Source organism: Schistocerca americana, chromosome 2 (assembly GCF_021461395.2).
Source record: "Schistocerca americana isolate TAMUIC-IGC-003095 chromosome 2, iqSchAmer2.1, whole genome shotgun sequence".
Classification (NCBI taxonomy): domain Eukaryota; kingdom Metazoa; phylum Arthropoda; class Insecta; order Orthoptera; family Acrididae; genus Schistocerca; species Schistocerca americana.
Genome location: NC_060120.1, coordinates 26,494,264 through 26,519,026, shown reverse-complemented (window position 1 = coordinate 26,519,026; position 24,763 = coordinate 26,494,264). Strand labels below are relative to the sequence as shown.

Below are 24,763 nucleotides of genomic sequence, written 5' to 3'. Positions count from 1 at the left end.
TCCCCAGGCTGTGGCTAAGCCATGTCTCCGCAATATTCTTTCTTTCAGGAGTGATAGTTCTGGAAGGTTTGGAGGAGAGCTTCTGTAAAGTTTGGAACGTAGGAAACGAGGTACTGGCAGAAGTATAGCTGTGAGGATGGGTCGTGAGTCGTGCTTGGATAGCTCAGATGGTAGAGCACTTGCCCGCGAAAGGCAAAGGTCCCGAGTTCGAGTCTCGGTTCGGCACACAGTTTCAATCTGCCAGGAAGTTTCAGGATGAATAAGGTTTATCTTTATCAAAGCGACACTCGACAGCTTATTTAAGGGGGGATGGACAGAATAAAATCACCAAATAGTGTGTTGTTTTACTTCGTAGCTCGAACCGATTTTGGATTTTTGTGTCTTTTCTTCAGAAGAAAATCTCTCGACTACTTAACCTAAGAGTACCATTTAATCTTAATATTTTTGTTCATGCCTGTTGTGTTATGAAACACGTAAAAACATTTCTGCCAATCGGAAATATTACAGTAATGCAGTTATTGTGTTATGAAACACACAAAACCATTTCTGCCGATCGGAAATATTACAGTATTTCAGTTACCATGATATAAAGATAGCATAAAACTTATGATTGTGAACCTGAAACTGTTAATTACAGCAGAAATTTGCGCTCTAAATGCTGCAGTGTGTTGCATCGGATAAATAAATTTGCAGTATTACGATATAACGCTATGATGAATACTAAAAACCAGTTATGACGTCAAGTAACACAGGCAAATATTTGTAGGTAATCATTTTGCAAACGTGGCATAAAACTGGAGAGCTCATAAAGGACCAGTTGATCGTGGAAGAGGTTGCAGAAGATGTAGATATAAATGTACTACGTGAACTACAAGATAACAATTATTGAACTACATGAAATAAAATAATCATAACTTTTGAACGGTTTGTGTTAGGGCGTTTAAATTCCACCGTTGGCCGCGGGGCATGAAGGAATTAGTATGCACATGGTTTGGTTTAGTCCGTTTTTCATTTGGATGGGTTGGTCAATAAGCAAAATTTGTGCATTTGGAGGGCTAAGAATACGCATTTCGATTTAGAAAAGTCTCTTCGCCCTCAACGGGTGACTGTGTGGAGTGCAGTGTCCAGTCACGGAATAATCTGTGCGATATTCCTCGATGGCAAGGTAACTACTGAACGGTACGCGAAGGTTTTGGAAGAAGATTTCATCCCCATTATCCAAAGTGACCATGATTTCGGCAGGATGTGGTTCATGCAGGACGGAAGCACGAGTGTGTTTGATGTCCTGGAGGAACACTTTGGGGAAGGCATTCTGGCTCTGGGGTACCCAGAGGCCACTGGCATGGGCCTCGATTGGCCGCCATATTCTCCGGAACTGAATACATGCGACTGCTGTTTGTGGGGCTGTATTAAAGACGAGGTGTGCAGCACTAACGCCAAAACCATCGACAGCATCGATGTTCCGAAACTTCAGCGGGTCATGCAGAGTTCCGCTATTCATCTGCGCCATATCATCGCCAATCATGGCAGGCATATCGAACATGTCAAAACTAAAATCCGAATATCTGCAGTGACGTTTACATGTTGAATAAAGTATGTATACGCTGTAGTTTGTACCTAATTTACGTTTTTTTCATATAGTTCAATAATTGTTAGCTTGCACATACATTGTGGTCGTTTTAATACGCGGCCACCGTTAGTCTCCAGGTAGGCCCTACTATTGATACAAAGGAACAAATTTATTTATTTACTTCGCTTGGATTTACAGAAAAGAAAAATTTGGAGTAGGTATTAAAATATATGGAGAAGAAATAAAAACTTTGAGTTTTGCCGATGACATTGTAATTCTGTCAGAGACAGCAAAGGACTTGTAAGAGCAGTTGAACGGAATGGACAGTGTCTTGAAGGGAGGATATAAGATGAACATCAACAAAAGCAAAACGAGGATATGAAATGTAGTCGAATTAAGTCGGGTGATGCTGAGGGAATTAGATTAGGAAATGAGACAATTAAAGTAGTAGATGAGGTTTGCTATTTGGGGACCAAAATAACTGATGATGGATGAAGTAGCGAGGATATAAAATGTAGACTGGCAATGGCAAGAAAAACGTTTCTGAAGAAGAGAAATTTGTTAACATCGAGTATAGATTTAAGTGTCAGGAAGTCGCTTCTGAAAGTATTTGTATGGAGTGTAGCCATGTATGGAAGTGAAACGTGGACGATAAATAGTTTAGACAAGAAGAGTATAGAAGCTTTCGAAATGTGGTGCTACAGAAGAATGCTGAAGATTAGATGGGTAGATCACATAACTAATGAGGAGGTATTGAATAGACTTCTGGAGGAGTTTGTGGCACAACTTGACTAGAAGAAGGGATCCGTTGGTAGGACATGTTCTGAGACATCAAGGGATCACCAATTTAGTATTGGAGGGCAGCGTGGAGGGTAAAAACCGTAGAGGGGGACCAAGAGATGAATACACGAAGCAGATGTAGAAGGATGTGGGTTGCAGTGGGTACTGGGAGATGAAGAAGCTTGCACAGGATAGAGTAGCATGGAGAGCTGCATCAAACCAGTCTCAGGACTGAAGACCACAACAACAACAACATAGAATTCCATCGGCTCGAACTTCTGGAAGTATTCTAAAGTTAACAAATTGTTGCTGTATACGGAAAGGTGATAGTCACCAGAAAAATTAGAAAAGTTTCCGTGTCTGGGCAATCGAAATAACTATCTGTACAAATCCCTTGTCATGAATCGACATAGCTAAAGATGTCATCTTTCCATGTAGTCGTTGTAAACACCAGCTGTGACTCTCGAAACTGGCAGCACGAGCTACTGCATTACTGATGTTTCCAGGCACATGAATCCTACCAAACCCCAGTTACCACGACACTATTGCTTAGATTACTCCGTATTGACTCAGTAAAAGTATTTTTGCTTACAAAAATTTTTGGTTATGCTTTATCGTGAATGTTACTGATATCGAATAAAACAAAAAGTTTGCTGTTACCAGTCATTGTTTATTTCCACAATGCGTTTCGAAGGTTTATAATCGCATTATCTCTACTAGCAAGAGCCACAAGTAGCTCCAAGCCGTAACCGGACACCTACATGCTTTATTAATCCACATAAGTACAACTGATGATGAAGCGCGTTGGGGAAATAAGTAGTGACTGAAAACAGTAAAATTATTGTTACATTGGGAAACGTATTTTTTATCAGTCTCGATGTGGAGGGGAGAATTAAAGTCATCTCCGTCGCTTCGGTTTCTTTAATCACTCAGGGTAGAATTGTTCCCATTCACGGCTATTTTCAGCTCGCTTTCACTCGAAGAAAAATAATAACACATTCTGGAACGTTACTTGCGTGCATTATTGTGTAAATACAATCTAATCACTGAAGGGATTCTACATTTTGCAGTCGACCGGTGCATAGATTTGTGATGTGCCTCGTAAAATTAATATTAACAAGACACTTATCATTACCGGGAACGTAAAGTGGTGAACTGTTAAAAGTGTAGATAAGCCTCTTCTAAAAAAACTGTCTGCGTTTTTCGGTGTGCTGGAGATTCCGCTCTACATCCCTGAAGATTGTTTCCTGATACGCGACCTGGGTACAGCAAAGAGAAATACGCTTACCTGCATGATGGCTAAAATATCTTTTCTATTGAAATATACTTCCAGTGTATAACGAAAACAGAAGAGTTACCTTTGTCAAAAGACTTCACCATGGACCACAATCACAGTTTATACCTACTGAACATTAACCGTTTGGATTGCTTATCACTGTTAACAGTGAACCCAGCCTGACTGCAGTTGCATTTTTATCATATCACTTCTAAGAACGAAATAGACACTGACTGCAATATTGATTATATGCTTCCTGTTAACTCGTCATGATAGCAGTTAATGAAATACGAAAAGACAAAAAAGATAGCTACTTCCATAGCACCGTTAATAAGGACAGCTCAGCATGATAAGATGTTTGAAGCAGAAAGGGAAGTATATTTAATTACACAGAGAAGCGAAAATTAGCCTCACCTGCATACGCTATAAACGCACGAGAATATGGCGCTGGCGCTTGAATGTGAACCCGCAACAAAAGTTTGGCAAATTGAAAGGCTTGTTTTCATTTGTTGGCGGTGACGATGTTTCCCATTCCTCACAGCTGAAAAAGAGCCGGTGGCCGAGTAGCACGGCCATCGGATTTCGCTTCGTGCTTTCCCAAACGTAATTGCTTTGTTGTGGCTCGGCGCAAGCCGCGTGCTCAGATCCACTGAATGTTTCGGCTTTCTGCTGGCAGCACCGGCGCCTCCTGCTTTGTGTTCCCCTCCTCTTTTGTTTTTAATCCTTTGTGATTTCCTTTGTTTTTAGCAATGCGACTGGCAGTACACAATGAAAGAATGCTATGTGTGTCTTAGTATTAGATGCTATAGCTATAGGATACATGCAGCAAGCGTTACATTCATTTTTGTAGACGTTTTCTTATGTCCAAGTAGAATAATTGTTTTCATTTAGAGCTAGCTATAGTACGGCTGCAGCGTACGTGTGTGCTTTTTCAGTTTTGCTTCTTTTATTCCGTTTATTTTACAGAGTTGCAGGAGGAAGGCATGGAGTTTCTGGTCGATGGCTTAAATCTCACTAAAACAGCCAAGAAGAAGTTAGATACCAAAATAAACAAAATCAATATCCATTTACATGGTAAGGATCAAAACACAACACACCGAATTAGTTTCTTCACTACCTCTCTTCCTGTCGATATGCGCCTTTTTCATTATAGCTAATCACAGAACACATGTGATCTATGACTTCTCTGTAGTTAGAATTTTATCTTCACCTTTTCTGATAGCAGAATCTGTATCTACTTCTATCCTCTGAATCTGCTGATGATTAGTCTGGTTTGAAAATTATAGTATTAAGAAAGTTATATGAAAAATAGTTATGTGTAAAGTTGCTGTAGCTCATGTTTTTTTTTTTTTTACATTACAGTTTTGTAGTGTGTAGTAATAACGCTGTAGGTGCAAATTCAATTTTTTTAAATCTGTTATTATTATAAATATACTGTGGCAAGCTTCGAGCTCGTTCTCTTGCATCAGAAATGTGTAATAATTACTAATAATACCTTTGGTGATTTTAAAGTCTGCACCAGTATGGTGCTCTGTTGTTTGATACTGAGATACGAAAGTGGACGCTCTGACTAGCCTAGTTTACACGACACTAGGTTGCAGGCCACTGCGCCACCGCCCACTGCGCATGCGCGCCGTATCTTCGCGCAACTCTGTGAAACTAAAGACTTTCGGCGTGTTCCAACTTTGGGGACAACATGAGTTTTGAGGTTACGTGTGTTCGTAGAGTGTACACAAACTGAAATCTGAAATGGGGAACGGAGAATAATGTTCGATTTTTGGATATCTATGCTTTGCATAGGTGTTTGTGGGATTTCAGTGATGCTGATTACAAAAATAAGCAACTTATTGCTGCTCGCGAGACCCTCATGAGCGATCATAACATAGATGGTTTGACAATATCCGAGCTGCAGGGCAAAATTTATTAAGTTAGGAGCACATATGCAACAGAATAAAGAAAAATAGAAGCAAGTGTAATTCTATCTGTGGCAATGCTCTCGTCTACAAGACTAAAATCCCATTGTTCGAGTTGGCCGACTCTTTGTTAGGGAATATTGTTGACAGGAGGGAAGGCTATACAAATTCAGGAAGCTGCAGTCTTTATTCATCTACTTAAAACGTCGCAGCAGTGCTCCCCACTCACGTATGATAGAATTTTGAAATATTGCCACTGTACAGATCTATCTTCAAGAGAGTAGTTTGCAAACCATGACATGGTCTCTTGTCCTAAAGGTAGAGGAGCTCTGTATTGAACAGTGTAGGACAAATTGCTGATGGCGATAAATGACGTCTAATGGACAAGCCAGAGGATATAAGAAAAAAATATTGTGCGCCTCCGTAGCTGAGTGATCGTGGAGGGCCGCGGTTCGGTTCCCGGTACTGCCAGTGCCTTACTTGGGGGGAAGACTGGAATGGGGTCCTCTTAGCCTGAGGAGCTACTTGAACCAGAAGTAGTGGCTAAAAAGTGTAGAAAGCAGACAGTGGCCAAGAGGGCGGTGTACTGATCTATGACTCTTCATACCACATCCGAATGACGTCATATAGCATTGCCGAATCGTGCGTTCCTCTGGACATGCTTGTGGACTTTTTTTTTCTTTAAATAAGAAAAGAAGTTAAAATTTGCGTATTACGAATTACTTCTAAAAATATGGGCCAAGACCCCCGAGCGTTCCATATTACATAAATCCTGCTGATATGATCTACAGTAGACACGATTTACTTTTGTTGCTGCTTCACATACCTTTTGTTTTTCTGTATCCTCAAATCGAGGAGCAACTACGATCTTCATTTCAGCGACAACATAATTCTCATTGCCAAATATCGCCATATTGTCCTCGTCTCGCAATTTTACCCATGGAATCAATTTAGCTATGGAAGCGACAGCAAGTGTCTCTCATTTGCTACTTGCTAATGATAGTTTTTCTTTGTTGAATTTTTCAAATGTGTCTTCATTTACTTCCGTCAGTCTGATGCGGTAGTTCACGAGTGTCATTTAATTAACAGTCTATCAGTCACGGCAATAAGTTCCCGGTAAGCAGTAATCGGCAAAGATATTTACGCGTTGGCGCGTTTCTGCACACCTATCTACATTTTATCGCTCCATCGCTTATACGGGTCCCAGTTCGCTCCCGTCGATACAGCTTCGCAGAATTTCACCCCCTCTCCCATACCTGCAATTTGCCACTCGCGGCGATAAATTTCCGATTCAGAATTCAATTTGGGCGGCGAGGGCCAATCGAAGCTTCCGCTGCAGACTGCTGGCTTTAATGCCCTTCTCCCTCTCCCCCCACCTCCTGCACCCCGCACCCCCACCCCTTATTGGTAGGAGGTGTGGGTGGAGAGCAGAGGCAAGAGTCAGAGCGGAAACAGGGGCGGTCTAGCAATGGGCACATGTGATCACACCTCCTCCCTACATTACTCGGCGCTTACTGCTGTGGTGAGGCTCTACGCTACAGTTCTTAAATCATCATCCTATTCCACATCACCTACAAGGTCTTTCACATACTTTGACGTACATAAAACTGTTCGCCTCGTGATGCTATTCCAAGCTCCAATCGTCTAGTTCGGCTTTACCATCTTCCAAACTCTACAAGAATTATCATTCTTACCCTGCCGCACCGATAACCATGGGATACAGAATATGGTACAGAATGGCTTAGTCGAAATGCTGTATCTTGACTGAATCTTTCACTCTGTAACTGACAAGGGGAGGCCGCCAATTGTGAAATTCAGATTCGATTCATACTGCGCATAATACATGCTCATGGCCAGAGGTGTAATGTGGCAAAGCACCAAGATGCACTTCTCAGCCGTTGTCGAGAAAATCGACAGTTAAAAGAAACCATTGCGGTGAAATACTCTCTAGGATTAATAATTTTCTACAGTGTCGTGGTGCAGCGGTAAGCTCTCGGGTTCGTAATCCAAAGGTCGCCGGATCAAATCTCGCACCATGCAATTTTTTTTATTATTAGTTTTTCGTAATTTATATATATATATATATATATATATATATATATATATATATATATGGCGGATCGCTCTCCAATTGTACCGCCTCCATTTTTCCGTTTCTTTTAACAGGGTGTACCAAAGCTCTCCCGTCCGCACTGATTTTCGACGGTGTTATAAGTTGCGCTAGGGACCGCATCTACCTTCTTTCGAAGTTAGCAGGCAACTACGCTGTTATGCGGCGGCTCGCTTCGGCCCATTCAACATCTGTCCTCCGAGTGTAACGAGCGAGTAACGGAGTTTATATTTCATACCCGTCACAGCAAATTTGTGTTCGTGGGGCCTCTATTCTAATTCGAACGTTTGACTTACGCTATTCGTTTCGGAATATCGTTTCTACGTCTTCCGTTAACTATACGTGGTTAACATTATGAAGACAATTAATAACATTTGTGATATATATATATATATATATATATATATATATATATATATATATATATATATATATATATATATTTGAATTACAAAAAACAAATACTAAGAAAAAAAAAAAGGTCGCGTGGCGCGAGATTCGATCTGGTGACCTTCGGCTTACGAACCCGAGCGCTTACCGCTGCGCCACAACGATGCAGAAAATTGTTAATCGTAGAGAGTATTTCACCCCAACGGTTTCTTTAAACTCGATTTTCTCGACAACGGCTGAGAAGTGCATCTTGGTGCTTTGCCACATTACACCTCTGGCCATGGGCTTTTATGATGCGCAGTATGAATCGAATCTGAATTTCACAATTGGCGGCCTCCCCTTGTGACTGTGTTTTGTAGTGAAATTCCCCATTTTCCGGATCTGGACTCGAATCTACCACTTTGCCTTTCGCATGTAATGCCATTGCCACTTAAGAGAGCTAAAGCTTGCTGATTTTGTTTTTCTTCAGTTCAGTTTAATACAGGGATATCTGCTTTATCCGGAACATCAAAGACGCTGCCGACATTACGTAGAAATAACGATACCTGATTTTGCCCACATTATTCTCAGACAACATGACTCTTACTGTGATGAAGAGTTCAGCGTTAGACGACTATGCAATCAGTCAATAAAAACTGTGTTTTTTAAATGCTCACCCTTTCTACAGGTCAGATGTCGTGTATCATTTCCGCTGCATCAATCATCTAAGCTCTGCTGCATGTTTCAATCTCATGTATTTCATAACAACTTCTCCTTTCTGCTTTTCCCTTAAAATTAACTAGTTCACGATGTGTTAGTATACATCGCACCAATCTAGTCCTTTTGGTATACTGATCGCTGGTCTCTACAGTAGAACCCTGTTTGTGAGAGGTGGAGCTCTTACTTTCGATCGTCCGTGTCCCCATCTGGATTCTGTATGGTTTCACTGAATCACTTTCAAGACTCGTAGGACATTTCTTCCAAAATGAGACGGCCATATCTCTCATTCAACAACTGAGCCAAGAAACTAGTGATCATGACGTGGACGAGACATTATAATTTTCTTTCTCCTTCCCTCGTTGTTATACCACTACTACATAATTAAAAAATACAATGAATACATTTTTCTGTATCGGTTACTGGTGTTATGGCTGGTTTCAAGAAATTCAATCTCATGTGGATCATTGTGTCACCGGCCAGCAGTTGGTAACATCTGATTATAAGTATCTTTTTATATGTGGTTGCTTGCACCAAATATTAACAATAGAAAAGAATTATCAGTACAGAAATCAGTCGCTCACGGAAAATACATACCAAATGAAAACACATCTCAGTACGAAGAACACTGTTTGGCACAACAGAACAATTATATAAACAACTACTGTGACTGTTTCCAGTGATTTGCTCTGCAATGGTGCAATGAAACAATAAAGTGCCTTTGTCTTTTTCTCCTAATAGCTCTTCATTTTTAATGCTATCTTGTTGCCTCTATTTCCTCCTTCTAATCTACGAAGCAACCAGAACTGTTAACTTACCAAAGAAAAACGCAAATAAGTAATTTTGAGAACATTTCTCTCGGATAGCAGAGGTTTTTCTATATTATTTAAAAACAGCAGTTACCGTTCATGGAGTGGTAGGGCGTCCTCCGTTCACTGCCACCGTCTACCATCATGGAGGTAGGTCTGAAGATGCTCTCAAACAGACCGAAACCGGTAGCTTCATTTAAAAAAAAAAAAAAAAAAAAAGTTTCTTGCGGTTGTGACTGTTCATGTTCATTTTTAAGAAACACAAATAAAAATGAGGCGTAACTGCTGCCTCACTGGAGGTCTTCTACCAACATTCATCAGTGCCTTGAGTATGGTGAATAAGAGCTGCCCTCTGCCCATGGCTCGCCGAACTCTCCATAACACAGCAGCCTGTTTCATTCTATTGTTTCATATCTTCTGTCATTTTCATTCTTCCTTTCGTGACTGTATTTGGGACATTAGCTAGCCGTGATATTCTGCAGCTTCTTTTCATCACATACGCCTCCAGCCCTTGTAAGTAATTCTCTTCTTTTTTTTCTTTTCCTTTTTTCGGTTAAGTATTTCAGCGAAGTGAAAACAAGACTCGCTATAAATTACGCAACAGGTTTTTGTACGATTTTTCATAACCAAATGAAGAGCGAAAAATCGTCAAATGGAGTATCAAATTGACCAGTGCGAGATCTAGTTAAAAAAAAAGTTTGAACGTAATCAGGGTAATTAAGAACAAAATTTGAAAATGAAACTTTTGAAAAAATGGTCGAATTGTTTGTGAAATGTTTTGTCTAAAAGTAAGAATTAAAGAAGATTGTAGAAACATTTGACAGGCCTATGAATGATGCACGAAATCAGCACAGCACAGCAAATGATACGCCGATTGAGAATTTGAAGTTCCACCAGACACGTATCCTCTACTACTACACAAAATTCTAAGGTACACATTGAACTTTAAATTCTGAATCGGCACCACATTTGTTGTACGTGATTTCGAGTATCATTGAAACATGCTTCAAATGTTTCTCGGATCTAATTTATTTCTTACTTTTAAACAAATAATTTCACTAACCATTTGACAGCTCTTACGTACGGGGTGATCAGAAACAGTCTGGTAAGCTTGCGGAGCTGTTGCAGGATGGGTTCTGTTGAGATATAACTGGTAAGAGAAAAACTCCATACGTTGTGCCGTTTCCGAGTTAATTAGCACTGAAGTTAGCCAATAGCGCCGCTGCGCGCGCAAATTGAAGCAACCCGTCAGATGCAATTAGTGTCCATTGCTCATACAGCACAGATGATAGCGCAGTAAACTTCGCAGTCTTTGACTCGGGTTCCATTCTTACTGTCCCAAGTAAATTTTCAGGCAACCAAACGAAGAACACGTTTGGCTACACCGCCTCTGACTGGTCGCTTGAATTTGCGCGCTTAGTGACCTGATTGGCTGACTTTGGTACTAATTTACTTAGAAACGGTTCAAAGTACCGAATGTTTTTCTACTAAAAACTATTTTTCAGCGCAACCTACCCTGCAACTGCCTTACAAGCGTTTCAGCATTTTTCTGACCACCCTATAGCTAAACTCCCATATTTCTTAGTCCAAGAGAATAATTCCTTCAGCATTTCGGAAATTAGAATTGACAAAATTAAAGAACTTGGATACGGTATGCTGCATGGAGAAATGAAAACACAGAAACTGTTTGTAACGAGACTGTGGCCCAGTGTAATACCGGGTGGTTACAATTACAGTGCAGCTACGCACAAAGGCGGAATGTGGGACTCAATATCATATGGCAGCGAGAGTTGGCGTTATTCTTATGCGTTAAGGCGGAACCGATTCACGCTAAAAAAAAAAATTTTAAAAAAAATTACTTCCAATATTGGCCACCAGGAGCAAATCTGGCGCTGTACAGCATCTTGTCGACATCTCCACTGCTCATATTGAACAAAGTGTGAAAGTGGCAGTTGATAACAGCATCAACTTTCTCAGTTGTGGGGGATTTCCCGCCTACGATCCGTTCCTAATCCATTACGTATGGAAACATTTTTGTATGTCTTTGTTGCAGTCACAGCGCCAGATTTGCACCTGGTGGCCAAAATACACTACTGGCCATTAAAATTGCTACACCAAGAAGAAATGCAGATGATAAACGGGTATTCATTGGACAAATATATTGTACTAGAACTGACATATGGTTACATTTTCACGCAATTTGGGTGCATAGATCCTGAGAAATCAGTACCCAGAACAACCACCTCTGGCCGCAATTACGGCCTTGATGCTCCTGGGCATTGAGTCAAACAGACCTTGGATGGCGTGTACATTTACAGCTACCCATGCAGCTTGCCGGCCGAAGTGGCCGTGCGGTTAAAGGCGCTGCAGCCTGGAACCGCAAGACCGCTACGGTCGCAGGTTCGACTCCTGCCTCGGGCGTGGATGTTTGTGATGTCCTTAGGTTAGTTAGGTTTAACTAGTTCTAGGGGACTAATGACCTCGGCAGTTGAGTCGCATAGTGCTCAGAACCATTTGAACCAACCCATGCAGCTTCAACACGATACCACAGTTCATCAAGAGTAGTGACTGGCGTAATGTGACGAGCCAGTTGCTCGGCCGCCATTAACCAGACGTTTTCAATTGGTGAGAGATCTGGAGAATGTGCTGGCCAGGGCAGCAGTCTAACATTTTCTGTATCTAGAAAGGCCCGTACAGGACCTGCAACATGCGGTCGTGCATTATCCTGCTGAAATGTAGGGTTTCGTAGGGATCGAATGAAAGGTAGAGCGACGGGTCGTAACACATCTGAAATGTAACGTCCACTGTTCAAAGTACCGTCAGTGCGAACAAGAGGTGACAGAGACGTGTAACCAATGGCTTCCCATTCCATCACGCCGGGTGATACGCCAGTATGGCGATGACGAATACACGCTTCCAATGTGCGTTCACCGCGATGTCGCCAAACACGGATGCGACCATCATGATGCTGTAAACAGAACGTGGAGTCATTCGAAAAAATGACGTTTTGCCATTCGTGCACCCAGGTTCGTCGTTGAGTGCACCATCGCAGGCGCTCCTGTCTGTGATGCAGCGTCAAGGGTAACCGCAGCCATGGTCTGCGAACTGATAGTCCGTGCTTCTGCAAACGTCGTCGAACTGTTCGTCCAGATGGTTGTGGTCTTGCAAATGTCGCCATCTGTTGACTCAGGGATCGAGACGTGGCTGCACGATCCGTTACAGCCATGCGGATAAGATGCCAGTCATCTCGACTGCTAGTGATACGAGGCCATTGGGATCCAGCACGGCGTTCTGTATTACCCTCCTGAACCCACCGATTCCATATTCTGCTAACAGTCATTAGATCTCGACCAATGCGGGCAGCAGTGTCGCGATACGATAAACCGCAATCGCGATAGGCTACAATTCGACCTTTATCAAAGTCGGAAACGCGATGGTACGTATTTCTCCTCCTTACACGAGGCATCACAACCACGTTTCACCAGGCAACGCCAGTAAACTGCTGTTTATGTATGAGGAATCGGTTGGAAACTTTCCTCATGTCAGCACCGGCGCCAACCTTGTGTGAATGCTCTGAAAAGGTAATCATTTGCATATCACAGCATCTTCTCCCTGCCGGTTAAATTTCGCGTCTGTAGCACGTCATCTTCGTGGTCTAGCAATTGTAATGGCCAGTAGTGTAGGAACTAATTTTTTCATGCGTAAATCGGTTCCACATTAAGGCATTAGAATATCTAACAATATTCTCTGCCCCACGCTAATTACAGCTGAAACTGCATGTCTGTGAGTAACTGCACTGTAATTACAATTACCGGGCGTATCCCACTGTGAAACCAACAGCAGCAGTGACCGCACCGCGGCCGGGGGGGGGGGGGGGGGGGGGGAGTGTGGGCGACAGTCAATATGCGCTCTCTCTGTGCAGACCACCTTTGACGCCGCACGGAATGTTTGCAGTAATATACAGAGCATTACGGCGCACGGAGGAATGGCTGCTGCTGTGTCTCCCGGGTAGAGGCATTATCAGGGCGACTGTAGCCAGAGGTCAGCGTATCTATAGCACCTACGGCCCGTGAATGACACTTGTCTTGTCAGTGTGGGACGGAGGGGCGAATGCGGCTAGCTATCCCTTCTCTACTCTAAACCTCCAAAACTGAGTACTGGTACGCGGTGTTTACCTAGGTCTTCTTTTGTTGATCCTCATCAAAGCCCCTGCTGGCATGTTAATGTGCACGATGAAGAAAAAGTCATCCTCCAGTCTAATATTTACGACTGATCGAAATAATGTTTTAAAATAGATTACTTTTCTGGACAGCAATAGCTCAACAACATGAAGACAGAGTTGAGACAAAACGTACTTTTTTCTTCCTCGGTGTTTGCCCCTAGGACTAGACCTCAACAGGTCTCTGTAGTTCCCGCCAACTGCTCTCAGATTTCTGTCTTCCATTACTTTCAGTATGCATTTTTCCCATATTAGCCCTGGTCTTCCTCGCCTTCTTTTTCCGAGGGTTCCCAGTTTAAGATCTTTGTTAGTCACCAGCGGTTAGGCGTCATCCGTAAGTGACCCTACTACTGAAGCCCTCCTCTCTAGCGTCTTCTATTGGAGGACATTGTCTCCATTCGTCTCCATGCCCCCTCATTTCGTATCGTAACTTGCCTCGTTAATTGCAGACATCTTCTCATACAGTCCATTTACACTTTTCTAATTTTCTAACTATTCTTGTCTGAGGCCGCATCTCAGCTCCACATAGAACCACATTCTCCACCACACTGTGGAATATCCATTTCTTAGTGTCCTGCCGAATATGGTTACTGCGTATTATCCCATGCAACGCCTTACTAGCTCTCTTCCTCATTGTTACTATGGAACTAATATCCGTCTCACGTGTATCGAAGTTATCTATCATTGTTCCCAAATTTTCTGGAGCGTCTGCTTCTAACAACCCTACCACAACAAAGGTCAGAAATTAATTATGATTGTAGTATTGCTCACGCTGCTAAATATTGCATTTTCGGGCAACAACAAAGTTATAATATGTGACAGGTGTCATTAGAGCTCAGTTAATAAAGTCATTTCTTGAAATAATGGATAAACTAGGCACTCATCTTTTCGTGTTTCCCACGCTGGTCTCGTGAACTCATGGCTCAATCGTCGAAAATCTAGGTAGTGATGATTCCAAGCTCGGATCCAAAGAGGCCTAGGTGTTATTCTGCGATATTCAAAAGTTTTGTAGATGTGTTTCATAAACCATTCTTGAAGATTAAACTTTTGCAAGTTAGGACAATGGTGATGTAAAAAAGTAATCAGCACTCCGAATTTAAGTTACACTTCTTTTTTATTACTTTTGTTGCAATATCACGTAACTTGTTCCAAAACATCACTTCACAATATATAACATACTTGAAAATATCTTCCTCACTGTTGAAGTTCACATTTCATAAACTGACTACAATTTGCGTCTTTTTAACATGACGACCAAAGCTTGACTCCCTAATAACCGCTTACGCGCCCAAAAATTGGTGTTGCAAGTACATCAATGATCATAGTGACAAAAGAAAGAATACACATAAGAATAATATCATTGCAATATATACATATCGATGTATCGGAGTACCCCTACATTAATGAAGTCAAGTCTGAATGTTGTCACAGAAATATGTTAACTATTTTACAGAAACACAGTAGAATATTTCTGGTATCGAGAGGTTGAGGTGAGGTGCCGTATTGGTTACGTAATTCAAGTACCATTACATGCTGGATTTTATTTCTCCTTCCTGTCTGTCAGTTTTCACCAGATCCTGTCCCATACATATACACTCCGACTTGTTCAGATTTATTCCTGATCAGCATTTGCTATAGTCCCCGTTAAGCTTTCTCAGCATGTATTCCAAGTCTTCTTCATCTTGTGAGAATATTACATGGTCGTCCGCAAATAAAAGAGAGTGAGGAATATCGCACCAGTCTTTATGCCCATACCTGAGCATTTCTTGTACCACTCTCTCAGGACCTGTTCCACATAAATGTTAAACAGGATAGGTGATGTTCCAAACACTTATTTTAGACCTTCGTCAACGAAAATACTTCGGGTGACCTTGTTTCCTGTTTTAGTGATTACTTATGTGTTGTTGCATAATTTTTTTCTCTCACATAAACCGTCTCATTGCTTACCTTAATTTTATTCTAGGGGCATTGTGATAAATGTTCTGCAGGTCTACAGAGGCCATGTAAACGCTTTTGTTTTATTTATTCATTTTTACAATAACTGTCTTATATATTGTGTACAAAAAGTAACGGAAGGCACAAATGATTATGGTATAAGGAATGCATTGGATAAGCTTCCAAACCTTTCGCGACACCGAGCAATTCCAACAGGGTATCCACGAAAGCTTCGGTGGAGTTTACAAAGTACAGTAGCAGAGAGGTCTTTGCAGAGCTCACTAACACAGGATAGCTCACTCGGTCAGGAACACAACCCGATAAAGGCGAAGTCTCAGCTGCGAGCCCTGGCTAGAAGTTTCAAGGATTGTCCGACTACCGCGAAGAAGATGCTCAGGACATGCTCCGACGGCCGGAGTGGAACGTCTTACACTATTAATGTATAGAACAATAACCCAGAGTACAGACCTCTACCGTGCGCTCCGACGACCGGAGTGGAACATCTTACACTATTAATGTATAGAACAATAACCCACAGTACAGACCTCTACCGTGCGACCTCTACGGTCGCAGGTTCGAATCCTGACTCGGGCATGGATGTGTGTGATGTCCTTAGGTTAGTTAGGTTTAAGTAGTTCTAAGTTCTAGGGGACTGATGACCACAGATGTTAAGTCCCATAGTGCTCAGAGCCATTTGAACCATTTTTGAGTTCTAAGTTCTAGGGGACTGATCATCTCAGATGTTAAGTCCCATAGTGCTCAGAGCCATTTGAACAGACCTTTAGGTAATTTTTGTTTCTTGATTTCATTTTGTGGATGATTTCATTGGACTCTCCATGACTGCTGTCGAGATACCCAGTTCGCTTTGTACTTTAATCTTCCACCTACATGCATGAAACATATTTCCAGTTCACTGAAGCGTATAGGTGATGTACGCTGTCGTCGACTGAACAATTTGTCCAGCTGCCTTTTGCCTCAGCTATTCCTCATCACCTTTCTCATTAGTCGTTCGAGTGGTTTTCAGTTCAGAGATTGAAAGATGCTAGTGTTTCATAGTTAATTCATTCACCCCTACATCCACCTGAATCTGCCTGCTGATACTGCCTTGGTCTTTCTCTACAATCTTTACGACTCACACATGTCTCCGTTATCAGTTAACTATTCCATGCTGCCTGAGGGCAGTCCTTTCAGCCTTTCCCCTCTTTTAGTCACCTAGCCTCGTTAATTTCTTCTCCTACCTCTTCATTAGTTATCCAGTCTTCTCGTAATATCTTCAGCACTCTTCCATAACACTGCTGTTCGAAGCCTTCTATTCTCCTGTTGTACGCGCTGTTTACTGTCCACGTTGCACTTCCATGTACGACTGTACTCCAAACAATTAATTTCGTAAAAGGCTTCCTCATGCTTAAATTTATATGCGACGGTCACATATTTGTTTTCTCCACAAAAGTTTTTCTTGCTCCTTTTGATAGCACCTAGTGTGGTTCATATTAACTCGTTTATCTAACATAAGACTCCCCATCATTTTACTGTTACTTAGAGGAACAAATGAAAAAGATGTTAATAGCTCACGAAACTAAAATACACCGCTCTGGAATATGCAGAAATATATAGAAAGAAGGATCCTTTATTGTATGATCTGGGAGTATGCGTGCGGAACGATTTGAAGTGGAATGATCATATAAAATTGTACAAGGCAAAGACAACCTAGATATCTTCTAGAAAGTTCAACTGGAAATGGTAAATGCAAGCTTCTGCTTGCTGGAAGAAGAAATGCAAAGATAGGAAATACGCTACAACAGATTAGAAAATAAAAGGCAATTTGAGGTGTGCAAATTAAAAGCACAATCCTGAAAACGCAAGGTTGGCGTGAACAGTAATGTCCAGCATTACGGCTATAGAAGGGCTTTCAACTAGCAGCTAGAGTAGAGATGGTAATTTGCGGGCAAATGTGACACTAGTTGGCTGGACGATGTCGACTGGTCTTGCCTCTATAGTCGTCGATGAGCAAGTACTGCCGGCGGTGTGGAAAATTGCGATGTGGCAGTCGATGTATACTGCCAGTAGAGATACTAGAGGTACAGATGCAGCGAGGAGGATATAAGGAGCAGACTGTCACTGCCAAAGGGAGCATTAGGGGCCTACTCGGTAAAAAAAAACCAATAATATCAAACCTAGATCTAATTTGAAGAAGAAATGTCAGAGAATTCACGTCTGGGGCACAGGAAACTATGGAAGTGAATAATGAACTTTGAGAAAACTGGAAAAGATTCGAAGCGTTTGAGACACTATATTACAGGAAAAGACTGAAAACGAAGTTGACTGGTGATGTAAGAAATGAACAGCTTCTCCGCAGTATCGGCAAAAAGGGAATGCGCGGGAAACTCTATGTGGGACTTGATGGTAGGACATGGTACTAGAATGAAGCGTAGAAGGCAAAAACTGTAGGGTAAGATGGCAGTTGAAATACACGAAATAAATAATTGAGGATGTTGGGTGTGAGTGCTACTATGAGATGTAGAAAGCATGGTACTAGAAATGAACTGTAGAGGGCAAGAGCTGTAGGGGAAGATGGCAGTTAAAATACATGAAATAAATAATTGAGAATGTTGGGTGTGAGTGCTACTATGAGATGTAGAAAGCAAGGAAGTCGTGGCTGGCCACAGTGAACCAGTTAGAAGACTAATGAGAAGAAGTACTATGTTTTATACTGTCCAATCACATTAATATGAAGGAAACGAAGCACTCCGACTTCAGCCCATAAGTGGCCCATTGGGACCATCCGACCGCCGTGTCATCCTCAGATTAGAATGCGGATAGGAAGGGTGTGTGACCAGCACACCGCTCTCCCAGTGGTTATGATGGTTTTCTTAGACCGGAGCTGCTACTATTCGGTCGAGTAGCTTCTCAATTGGCATCACGAGGCTGAGTGCACCCCGAAAAATGGCAACAGCGCTTGGCGGCCCGGATGGTCACCCATCCAAGTGTCGGCCACGCCCGACAGCGCTTGACTGCGGTGATCTGACGGGAACCGGTGTATCCACTGCGGCAAGGCCGTTGCCACATTAATATGACCACCTGTCGAAAACCTGCTGCAGCACGGCCTGCTGCAAGAGATGCAGGAAGAAAGTCAGGGAGGTTCTGAAAGGTACCAGTGGGCCAGTGGGGAAGTGGAGCCATGCACAAACTCCAGTGCGGTGACGAGCCCAATCGACGTGAACCCACAGAATCTCGATTGGCTTTAACTCGGGGATTTGGTGGCTAGGGCAGTGCCGTAAAATCGTCGCGGTGCTCTTCGAACCACTCACTTACCTGTGTGGTACGTTGCATTGTCCTGCTGCTAGATACCATTGTGCCGAGGAAAAACATTGCTTGTAGCGATGGACATGGTCCCCAAGGATTTATGCAGCCTTGTGTTGATCCAGATGACACGATCACACAATGAATGCCAACGAAAACATTCCCCCATACCATAACGCTCCCTTGTCCGGCCTGGATCCTTCAGACGAATGTCGCAGGGTGTTTGCTTTCAGACGTTTGACGCTGATGAAGCATAAAACGTGATTCGTTTGAGGGGGCCACCTGTGGCCACTCAGTGGACGCCCCAATCGCGGTACTGGCGTGCTAATTCCAGCCTTCGTCGTGAGATGAACAGCAGTCAGAATGGGTGCACGAATCAGGCGCCTGCTAAGACATACACGCAGCAACGTTCGCTGAACGACCAATGAAGAGACACTGTTGGAAGCCCCTCGGTTCATCTGGGCGGTCACTTGCTGAACAATTGCACCTCTCCGCAGCCGTCGTCATGCCTGTCGCCTATGGCCCCTGTGCACCACAGTTTCCTCGGCACCGGTTTTGAATAGCGCCATTTCGCCATTCAGTTTTTGGCAGTTTTTAGCAAACAGAACACAGCATGTTGTTATCAATGGAGAGACGTCTACAGACGTTAAAGTAACCTCTGGCGTGCCACAGGGGAGTGTTATGGGACCATTGCTTTTCACAATATATATAAATGACCTAGTAGGTAGTGTCGGAAGTTCCATGCGGCTTTTCGCGGATGATGCTGTAGTATACAGAGAAGTTGCAGCATTAGAAAATTGTAGCGAAATGCAGGAAGATCTGCAGCGGATAGGCACTTGGTGCAGGGAGTGGCAACTGACCCTTAACATAGACAAATGTAATGTATTGCGAATACATAGAAAGAAGGATCCTTTATTGTATGATTATATGATAGCGGAACAAACACTGGTAGCAGTTACTTCTGTAAAATATCTGGGAGTATGCGTGCGGAACGATTTGAAGTGGAATGATCATATAAAATTAATTGTTGGTAAGGCGGGTACCAGGTTGAGATTCATTGGGAGAGTCCTTAGAAAATGTGGTCCATCAACAAAGAGGTGGCTTACAAAACACTCGTTCGACCTATACTTGAGTATTGCTCATCAGTGTGGGATCCGTACCAGATCGGGTTGACGGAGGAGATAGAGAAGATCCAAAGAAGAGCGGCGCGTTTCGTCACAGGGTTATTTGGTAACCGTGATAGCGTTACGGAGATGTTTAACAAACTCAAGTGGCAGACTCTGCAAGAGAGGCGCTCTGCATCGCGGTGTAGCTTGCTCGCCAAGTTTCGAGAGGGTGCGTTTCTGGATGAGGTATCGAATATATTGCTTCCCCCTACTTATACCTCCCGAGGAGATCACGAATGTAAAATTAGAGTGATTAGAGCGCGCACGGAGGCTTTCACACAGTCGTTCTTCCCGCGAACCATACGCGACTGGAACAGGAAAGGGAGGTAATGACAGTGGCACGTAAAGTGCCCTCCGCCACACACCTTTGGGTGGCTTGCGGAGTATAAATGTAGATGTAGATGTAGATGCACGATTTACTTTAAGCACGGCGGCACGAAAACAGTTTACAGACTTATCCGTTTCGTCACTGCTTCCATCCTTGTCCCGAAAGCCAACGTAATGCATTTTGGGTGTCAGTTAAATCGCTCCGTTTCCGCATTACGACGGCGACTGCACTTTTTCCGCGTCCGTTCAACACGCTTTATATACCATCCGCTGCTAGTGCTGCCATCTGCCGTCTGTGAGTGGTTGTTACACGTTGACGTCGGACATAGGCAGTGGTCATATTAATGTGAGTGAGATTGGATTCCACTGGAATGTGAATGGACCGTGTAACTGAACACAGAAGGCAGCGCGAGCTATTTTTGCCTGCTTTTTAGGATGGCGATCCACGTAAAGTTATAATGACAGTTAACCTCGATTCGCTTGGTGAGCAACTCTTTGCTCGCCTTGTAATAGAGTATTGCAGACGTCTTAGCAGCAGGAAAACAACATCTACAAAACAGAGGAATCGAGCTGGACGTTTGTGTGTGATGCTTTTGTATCTGTCCGCGATAGGGCATGAAGTGCGTCATTATACCGCTGCTGGCACATTAGATTTTTGGCTGTAATCACAACAACAGAATATGCTTCTTATGTACGTTCTAGGATTTCAAGCGAATGAATGCGCTGACGAATGATCGTTCGTATTGACTCAGTGGGAACAAGTATGAAGGGATGGAGGTACCCACATCGGACATAAATCAGAGTTATTGCGCTATTTCCTAATGCTGTTTATCGCTGCGCTCCCTGTGGCGTGTCTAACCTATCTGACTGCTTGTTTACCAAACACGTGGCGCTTTACTGCTGTTTAGGTGAGCGAAATTTTTACAGTGCACTTTCTCCGTCCGGTTGCATTTGAGCGGACTAAGCTTGTCGTATGGCTGGAATAAGGTTTCTAAACGTTGCTCCAGAAAGGTATATCAAGCTATTATCAACTAATCGAATCAAGTTTTGGCGCACTTCGTGATTCCCAGTAAGTCCAAGTTGTGTGCTTGTTTCCTTAACCATGGAGTCGGTGACAACCAATTCCTTAAGAACGATTGAGGTTTGATGTCCCGTCGACGACGCGCGTCTTAGAGACGGAGCACGGGAAATTGGCCGAGTCCATTCCTAGGGAAACATCCCAGCATTTGCCTTAAACAATGTGGGGAAAACGCGGAAAACCTAAATTCGATGGCTGTCGCCCTGACTTTGCTAATTACTGAGGCATATTCCTCAAGAAAACCCTAATACGTAACCTTTAGTGCCGCATGTTTTTAAATGAAAGTTTAGATAACACATTTGAACTGATTGTAAATCTATGTGAATATAATATTTTTATAGTTGAAACTCTTGATCTTCTGTCATAACACATTTATGGAAATCCATAATTTTTCTGTTTTATTGTTTGTTCATTTTGCTTACTTCTGAATAGTGTCTTTTGAATGTATTGACTGAATACCTTTTGATATTAATGTATTACAGGAAAGCTGTAGTCCGTTAAATTATGCATCCTTCATACGCCAAATATTACAAGACCTTCCTATTTTTCAGCCTTGTTTGCTGCCGTGGAGCATGGACACATCGACAGGGCAAGAACCATCCTAGAATCGACGGACGTAGACGTGAACAGGTGAGAATTCGCAACTCTCCGCCATATTTCAGTGTGTTTTTGCGTAGTATGTATTTTATTAACATCATTTAACAAGTTTTAATATTTCTTTATTCATTATATTTAATATAAACTTATTATTGCTGTATTACAATGCTGTTTCTTCTTGTCGGATTTCGAGAATTCGAAGAGCTACTTAGAAACTGAAACTAGCCTTATTGTTAATTTCGAAAGCTCATACTTCTTAAAAAATAACACTGATTTTGTGTTTAGAGTAGTGACGCTGTGGAATTAATTTTAGAAAAAATTCATAAGCTTATATAAACCGAAGCTGAGTGGTCAGCGCGACAGAATGTCAATCTTAAGGGCCCGGGTTCGATTCCCGGCTGAGTTGGAGATTTTCTCCGCTCAGGGACTGGGTGTTGTGTTCTCCCGATCATCATCATTTCATCCCCATCGACACGCAAATCGCCGAAGTGGCGTCAAATCGAAAGACTTGCACCAGGCGAACGGTCTACCCGACGGGAGGCCCTAGTCACACGACTTTTTTTTTAACTGAAGGTGTTCAAAAGTTTCATGAAAGATAGTGACAATTATTGGTATAATTGAAACGAAACGTAAATTTGTAAACTTTAGCTGTGAGAGGACGGCAAGAAGAAGTTGGTAGTTCCCAAGATAAGAGTTGTGGAAGTTACAAATCTACGACGGCAGTACATCCGCTCCTATGCGAAAGGGGGGGGGGGGGGAGAGTCACATGTAAACGAAAGCCATAAAACACACCGTCTGGTAACATTCACAATCGAATCCCTTGTCTGAGAAGCTCGCAAGACTGAAGCGGGGCATAATCGTCAAATACGGTCGATATTTCATCGAGCATACCGCTAGCTACTGAGAGGACACGAACTTTCCCTTCTTCCACTCCATATTCTTCTTCTGCAAGCTGGGATTCTGGCACTGAACGATGTAAATTTATGATGAGGAAGGCATCGCTGGCGCAGACCATAGAAAATAGGAAACCAGGAAGTCAGAAGACGCTTTTTAAGTTCGAGCCTTCAATGCCAATGAATAATACTTGAGATAACACCGATCAAATTTCTTTTTTATGCCTACATACAACTTTTACTGCTAACAAAAGGAATGGATGGTGCCCACTCTGCACTTCTGTCGTTTAAACGAAGATAGAGCTAGGTCCCGTACAAACCCTTTATTTGGCACTGCTATAAAATTTTGAGAAACAAATTATTTACTGGTTTTCTCCGAATAAACGGACCTTCCTGAATGTAACTAACTATATATGTTTCCATTTATTTAAAAATATATAGGATGGTGCCAATTACTAATTAGGTTCTTACAGTGGCAAACATATTACTTTCTTTTCAATAAACGTACCTACATATGCTTTATAAAACTGAATTGACGAAGACTGTTTGAAAATCTTCCCTCATTCACAATAAAGAATGCCAACAGCTCTGCTGCTACAAAGATAGGTGCTCCCAAATGGGTGTCTAGTGGATGACAGCAGCACTAGCAGTTGAAATGCATTAGGACTCTTGGTGCTCTTACGATGGATATTGGTAATCAATGTTGTTTGAGAGCAACATTGTCAATCAGAAGGTTAGATGAACCTTCTGCCCAGAATCTCTTTCATTCCTAAGGCTAAGAGCACTGTCCATATAAAATGATCAAAAAATATTTCGCACCACCTGCACTTCAGTGAACGAATGTGGGCGTAGTTACAAGGCGAACAGGAAATGAAAGAATAAGCTTTCAGAAACTGAAAATTAATTTAATAGTGAAATAGAAACCAAAACAAAACAATAATTATGTGTGAAACGAAGATATCCTGCTGGGTAACATGCGATACCGCTGAAATGACACCATATTCCACTTACGACTGAAAGGCTTTATTTTCCTATTGCAGTTTGCGGTGGTCTCAAGCTTAAATAATTGGCGCCGTGTCAAGAAAAGACATAAATACCAATTAACTGTGATTTACAATGGCGTAACGTGGAGATTGCAATAGCAAAATATAAGAGGCAGTTAAATGAAAACGAGACAGATGGAAAAAAGTAAAAGCAGTTTTTATTATTTCAAAAGTATTCGCCATAACTGTTAATACATTTATCGCTCTGAGACGAGGAGGTCAACGCCTTCATTGAGAAATGTTTGCGGTTGCCTTCGGACCGTGACTGTACCACTTTGTCCGAAGCAAATGGGCGGCCAAGGAAATCTTTCTTCAGAGCTCCAAAAATACGAAAATCACTGTGGACTGTAGGGACGATGTGTAAGGGCTTCTCAGCGAAACTTCTGCAGCATACTCGAAACAACCTGCCAACAAAATGCCCGCCCACCTCCACATTTTTGGAGCACTGAAGGAATACAGTCGTGACCGCCGATTTGCTTCGAACGAAGAGGTGAACGCCTGGGTAGAACCGTGTTTTCGTTGGCAACCGCAATCATTTTTCCATGAAGGCGGCCATCTCGTCTCGCAGTGGGATAAATGTATTAACAATTGTGGCGATTATTTTTGAAATAATAAACAGTTTACTAACTTTTTTTCATCTGTCTCGTTTTCATTTGACTAC

The 24,763-nt window shown here is 42.4% G+C and overlaps 1 protein-coding gene and 1 pseudogene across 4 annotated transcripts in view; one reads left to right on the top strand and one right to left on the bottom strand.

Annotated features, from left to right (window-relative positions):
- Positions 1-24,763, top strand: part of LOC124593729 (ankyrin repeat and fibronectin type-III domain-containing protein 1) — a 720,649-nt gene that overhangs the window by 530,338 nt on the left and 165,548 nt on the right. For all 4 annotated transcript variants that reach the window (XM_047132056.1, XM_047132055.1, XM_047132054.1 and 1 more), the window contains 2 exons: positions 4,593-4,700; positions 22,121-22,199. In XM_047132056.1, the coding sequence (XP_046988012.1) occupies positions 4,610-4,700; positions 22,121-22,199 (170 nt within the window). In that variant the 5' untranslated portion in view covers positions 4,593-4,609. The remainder of the gene's footprint in view (positions 1-4,592; positions 4,701-22,120; positions 22,200-24,763) is intronic.
- Positions 18,643-18,760, bottom strand: LOC124596981 (annotated as a pseudogene).